The following is a 6,188-nucleotide window of genomic DNA, read 5'->3' as shown; positions in this document are numbered from 1 at the left end:
GATTTCGCAAGCGGGTACCTCAGAAAAGAAAGGTGATGTTAGTCTGACCGGGTTCTCTGTAAAAGTCACAGCCATATCATTTGAAAAAACAAAGAATGAAGAGATTTTGTTCCTCACCAGCACTAATCCCCAGGTTGTAAAGATGATGCGTAGACAGGGGTACCTTCCCGGTGCAGATCTGGGTCGCAATCATCAGGGGATAGTCGAATGGCCTGGGATGAGAAAGAATGAAGGGTTGTTTGAACTCGAATATGAGCCCACTCGCGAAGAGATTAGAGAAATGAGAAATTACATGCGGAAATGGTCTGAACTCCGTCGTCAGGGTCTAGAACTGCCGATGAAACCATTTAGTCTGATCAGAAATGGTAAGTACCGCAGAGAGGGAGATGACTTTGCATTCTGTGGGTTCGCAGAGCCGTGGGTTGATGAGTTCACAGGTCAGGAGTTACCAGGGTTCGAGATATTTTTCAATATGGAGCTGCCAGATGAGTACCCGAGTTTGCAGATTCATGAGATTGAGCCAGAGGTTGATTGGGCTGATATCCTTAAGCCGTGTCTTCTGAATTTCCTGTTCCAGGTAGAGTTACCGATCGTAGCCATGATCGGAGGAGATGCGCTGATTCTTGATCCTGAAAGCCTTATCACCCCAGCCGAGGGACCTCTCACGAATTGGAGTTCCTAGGTCATACCCCAAGTCGTCATCCAGTACAGTCCTATTTCTATCAAAGAGTCCGTTGTCTCTAGGTATATGTCCATTTCCGAGTCAAAAATAAAGTTTGCTATATCTGATGTTTCTTTTGATGCAGGTACAGTCGTGATCAAGCCCGTCGATGAGATCGATGAGGAGTCTTTTGATGCCGCTGTTCAGTCCGATGCAGAGTCTGTTACATCTCACGTTGAGTCTGTTCTTACTATAGTCCAGTCTGATGTTGAGTCTGTGAATATTTCTGTTACATCTCACATTGAGTCTGTTCTTACTATAGTCCAGTCTGATGTTGAGTCTGTGAATATTTCTACGGATTCCAATACTGAGCCTATTGAGGGCACGTCAACAGATGTAACTTCGGTTTCTTTGAATGAAATAAAAGACTCTTCTCTTTATTTGCATGTCTCTACTTCAATTTCTGCTTTTTTATCTGATCAAATTAATAATAATAATAATCAAGACTCCCCCTCTGATGAGGATGCCGATGAAACTCCCCTTGAAATCAAACACATGATTAGACAGGAGGAGGAGCGTCGAGCAAAACCACTCGAAGAGAAAATTGAGACCATCAATATAGGTGATGAAACCCTAATTCGGGAAATTCGAATTGGCAAGACATTAACTCCTGAAGAGCGTGAGGAATTAATTACCCTATTAAAGGAATTCAAAGAAGTTTTCGCCTGGTCCTATGTTGACATGCCGAGATTAAGTGAAGACATTGTTCAACATAGACTTCCCCTAATCCCAGGTGTCAGGCCGAAAAAGCAAAAACTTCAAAAAATGAAACCAGAGTGGGACTTGCTAGTCAGAGATGAAGTTCAGAAACAATTGGATGTCGGCTTCATACAAGTTGTTGAATACCCTGAATGGCTAGCCAACATAGTACCGGTGCCCAAAAAGGACGAAAAAGTCAGAATGTGTGTGGATTTCAGAGATCTGAACAGAGCAAGTCCGAAAGATGATTTCCCTTTGCCACACATTGACATCTTGGTGGACAACACAGCAGGCCATGCCCTCCTTTCATTTATGGATGGATTCTCAGGATACAACCAGATCAAGATGGCTCCTGAAGACATGATCAAGACGGCCTTCATCACTCAATGGGGAACATATTGTTACAAAGTTATGCCATTTGGACTCAAAAATGCTGGAGCAACATATCAGAGAGCTACTACCACTTTATTGCATGACATGATACATAAAGAGGTCGAAGTATATGTTGATGACATGATAGTTAAAGTGAAGATCAGGGAAGAGCATGCAGGGGCATTGAGAAAGTTCTTCCAACGAATTCAAAAGTTCAAGCCCCGTCTCAACCTGAATAAGTGTGTATTTGGGTTAACACCAGGAAAACTGCTGGGATTCTTAGTCAGCCAGAGAGGGATTGAAGTAGATCCACAGAAAATCAAAGCTATCCAAGGAATGACGCCTCCAAAGACCGAGAAACAGATCTGTGGGTTCTTAGGCAAGGTTCAATATTTGAGAAGGTTCATTGCACAGTTGACAACGACTTGTGAGCCGATTTTCAAACTCTTAAAGAAGAATGCTTCAAAGAAATGGAATGAAGAGTGTCAAGAAGCTTTCGAGAAAATCAAGTAGTGTTTGGCTTTACCACCAGTTTTGTCACTAATCATACCAGGACAACTGATGTTGTGGTACTTGTCTGTTACTGACACAACGATGGGGTGTATGTTAGCGCAACAAGACGCGGAGTTGAAACGAGAAAGAGCCATTTACTACATCAGCAAGAAAATGTTGGAGTACGAGCAGAACTACACCATCCTCAAAAAGACCTGTCTAGCACTGGTTTGGGCTACTCAAAAGCTTAGACATTATCTGTTATCAAATAGGGTCCTTCTCCTCTCACGGATGGATCCGTTGAAGTACTTGTTTGAGAAGCCAGCCCTCACCGGGAGAACTGCCAGGTGGCTATTGTTATTGTCTGAGTTTGACATCACCTATGTCACTCAGAAATCAATTAAAGGGTGGGTGGTAGCTGAACAATTAGCCGAGTCGCCAACAGAAGAAAACGAGTTCCTGAAAACAGAGTTTCCAAATGAGGAAATAATGACTGTGAAAGATGAAGTTTCAGACACAAAGTGGTTGATGTACTTCGACAGAGCAGTGAATAATCATGGACAAGGTGTAGGGGCGGTGTTGGTGTCACCAAGAAAAGAGTATATCCCTATATCTATCAAATTTTAGTTCAAGTGCACAAACAATATGGCAGAATACGAGGCGTGTATCGCAGGTTTGGAAGCAGCCATAGCCTTGCTCATTCAAGACCTAGACGTATTCGGAGATTCAATTCTGATCATCTGTCAAATCAACGGAACCTGGAAAACAAGAGAAGATAAGTTGATCCCGTATAATACATACTTAGAGTCTTTGGTCAGAAAAGTCAGAAATATCACATTTACTCACCTATCTAGAACAAAGAATCATTTTGCGGATGCATTAGCTACTCTGGCTTCAATGCTTGATATTTCTGCGACAATGGAGGTTCAGCCATTAGAAGTAAGGCTTCAATGGGACCTGACACATGTTAATGCCATTGAAATAACAGCGAGGTGTTCAGATGGCAAGCCTTGGTACACAGTTATAAAAAACTTCATCTCAGGCAAGGGGCATCCACCAGAAGCTTCAGGAAAAGAGCGAAGGTCTCTTCAGAAATTGGCCTCTAATTTTGTCATATGTGGTGAAGAGTTATATAGAAGGTCGTTTGATGGAATTCAACTTTTGTGTATAGATGAAGATCAAGCAGCTGAACTCATAGAGCAAACACACGAAGGAGTCTGTGGACCGCATATGAACGGAAAGATGCTGTCAAGGAAGATTCTCAGACTTGGGTATGATTGGCCGACAATGGAAGCAGATTGCTACACCTATGTGAAGAAATGTCACAAGTGTCAGGTCTATGCCAATCTCATCCATGTACCACCTTCTCAGTTGCATTCTCTCACTTCACCGTGGCCGTTCTCGGTATGGGGGATAGACATCATTGGGAAGATAAGTCCGAAGTCTTCTAGTGGGCATGAGTATATCTTGGTTGCCATTGATTACTCCACAAAGTGGATAGAAGCTGCTTCGTATGCGTCATTGACCTCGGCTTCTGTTGCAAAGTTCATCAAAGTAAATATTATTTGCAGATATGGAGTACCACCTGAACTAATTTCAGACAATGGGTCCCATTTCAAGAAGGAGGTGACGCACCTGTGTGAGGAGTTTAAGATCAAGCATCATAAGTCTTCGCCCTATAGACCTCAAACAAATGGAGCTGTTGAAGCTGCTAACAAAAACATCAAAGTAATCATCAGCAAGATGACTGAGACTTACAAAGATTGGTCGAACAAGCTCCCGTATGCTTTGTGGGCCTATAGGACGTCGATCAGATCCTCTACAGGTGTAGCTCCGTATTCTCTGGTGTACGGAATGGAAGCTGTCTTACCTGTTGAACTGCGAATTCTCTCCCTGAGAGTGATGATGGAAGCTGGGTTGCCAGAATCTATTTGGGCTCAAGCTAGGTATCAAGAGTTACAAATGATTGATGAAAAGAGGCTGAAAGCATTGTACCATGTTCAGGGGTATCAACATCGTGTCAAGAAAGCCTTCAATAAGAAAGTTCGTGTTCGAGACCTTAAGAAGGGAGATCTTGTTCTGAAATCCTTCCGGGCACCAGTATATGATCCCAGGGGTAAATTCAAGCCAAAATGGTCAGGTCCATACATTGTTGACGAAGTCCTGCCTGGAAAAACCGTCAGACTCCTCGATGAAAATGGAGAAAAGCTAACAGAGCCAACAAACCTTGATCAACTCAAGAAATACTATGCTTAGCGCACCAGGAGGCCTTCCTTGGCCGACCAGAACTCCAAACCGAAAACTTTTTTTTTTTAAAACAAACAAACATATCAAAAGAATTCTTTGCAAAACCCTTCTGAGCTTACACAAAATCAAAACCATTTTCTTTTCAAAACCCATAAACCAGGGGCATTTGTGCCTTGAACTATGCCCGACCTGATCCTCATCCTTCGGGGGTACGTAGGCAGTCTGGTTAGCCTAGATTCGATCGAAACCTTGGAAAATAATTCCAAATTATGTTCTTTCAAACCCTAACCTACCTAAAAAGTCATTTTGGTGCAATAGGCAAAGGTTTGTGGCTAAAAAAAAAGAAAAAAATGGGGTCTGAAGACCCGATAGATTGAAAACCCGCAAGGGTGATCTAAGCAAAAGTTAGGGTCATTCACCTGCTAAGTTGAAAACCCGGAAGGACGGCTTAGGCAAAAATCAAGGTCTGAGCCTGCTGGATTGAAAACTCGCAAGGGCAATTTAGGCAAAAATTAAGGCAAGCAGTCCCGCCAGATTGAAAACTTGAAAATGGCAATCTGGTAAGTGGCAGTGACTTCTAAAGAAGCTGAACAGCTGGAGGCAGACAAGACTTGTAACCCAGTAATGGCATCATCAAAGTCTGAATAGTGCCAGCATGACTTGCTTTGATCTTCCTCTAAACTAGGGGCATTTAAGACTAAGCAATCGAAGGGGTTTAATGACCATGACGGTAGTACCGAACATGGAATGAATCACTTTTTAAAGCATGGCATTCAAGTCACTCTAAGAGTGGTTAACCTTCAACAATTTAAAACATTTGTCAGATCAAGAAGCAAGTTGAGTCTTTCTTGACATCCAAGTCATGTGCTTGTCAATGTCTTTTACTTGTCACTTGTCGAACTCTGTCACGTGTCAAGTCTAAATCTCCAAGGTCTTGTATGGTCTGTACCTTTCCCAGAGCTGGGGTGACAGGCAACAAAGCAAGAAGTCGCTTCTCCGAAAGACAGAATAAATCAGAACAAGGTCAGAAGAATGGCAGGCTATCAGGCCTATTGAAATTTTGTCAGCTGGCAGATTTGAAAGAGACCTTTTAGGCAGAATTGATCTCATGGTTTTCATGTTTCCTCTACACACAAAGCTTTGTAAACCCAATATTCATGAAATGAAATATTTGTTTCCCTGCATTTGTATTGCTTTATTAAGACTCTAGTCATGGAAGTATGAAATGCACTAGGGGCATCTTTTATGACTTGGCAAATCACGCCAAGTCATAAAGGCTGTCAAATCCACGAGGACAATCAGAACAAACCAATGTCCCCAGCAAGTTGAGATGAGAGAAGCTCGAGCACATCTCGAGTCAAACCTCCAATTTCCCCGGCTGAGCCTATTCTACAACAGAGTCAACTCATCAGCAAAATCAGTCCCCAGTGGAGTCTAGAATCTGCTTCCCTGAAAGTACACTGTCAACTGCTCAAAGTATTCAACTCCCAGCAGAATCTAATTCTTTCAAAAAGGGTTATTATCCAAAATCCCAGCAAAAAAGAAATCATTTGAGTCCGGTCCTCAGCAAGGAGCTCGTACTCCCCATTCTCTCGGCAAGAGACAAAGCAATTCCCAAAGGAATCAATCTGATTCAATCAATCAAGCAAGTATATCA

At 42.6% G+C, this 6,188-nt stretch overlaps 1 protein-coding gene across 1 annotated transcript; it reads left to right on the top strand.

Moving 5' to 3' along the window:
* The first annotated feature begins 2,386 nt into the window (after positions 1–2,386).
* LOC143891125 (uncharacterized) lies at positions 2,387–5,179 on the top strand. The gene is made up of 6 exons (XM_077395764.1): positions 2,387–2,512; positions 2,678–2,849; positions 2,937–3,499; positions 3,620–4,012; positions 4,289–4,400; positions 5,103–5,179. The coding sequence occupies exons 1-6, from the start codon at positions 2,387–2,389 to the stop codon at positions 5,177–5,179; spliced, it is 1,443 nt and encodes a 480-aa protein (XP_077251879.1).
* Positions 5,180–6,188: the final 1,009 nt, after the last annotated feature.

The sequence above is a fragment of the Tasmannia lanceolata genome, unplaced genomic scaffold (assembly GCF_043159265.1).
Source record: "Tasmannia lanceolata isolate RefF3 unplaced genomic scaffold, GAP_Taslan_0.1 ptg000013l, whole genome shotgun sequence".
NCBI classification, from domain to species: domain Eukaryota; kingdom Viridiplantae; phylum Streptophyta; class Magnoliopsida; order Canellales; family Winteraceae; genus Tasmannia; species Tasmannia lanceolata.
This window is presented reverse-complemented; position numbering and strand designations above follow the sequence as displayed.

Bases quoted from the DNA above. Each gene is read 5' to 3' on its own strand.
- LOC143891125 (XM_077395764.1), top strand. From the start codon at position 2,387: ATGGGGTGTATGTTAGCGCAACAAGACGCGGAGTTGAAACGAGAAAGA. The intron at 2,850-2,936 runs GTGTAGGGGCGG...ACAATATGGCAG, and splicing joins AGTGAATAATCATGGACAAG to AATACGAGGCGTGTATCGCA. The intron at 3,500-3,619 runs GTCTGTGGACCG...CACAAGTGTCAG, and splicing joins TAGAGCAAACACACGAAGGA to GTCTATGCCAATCTCATCCA.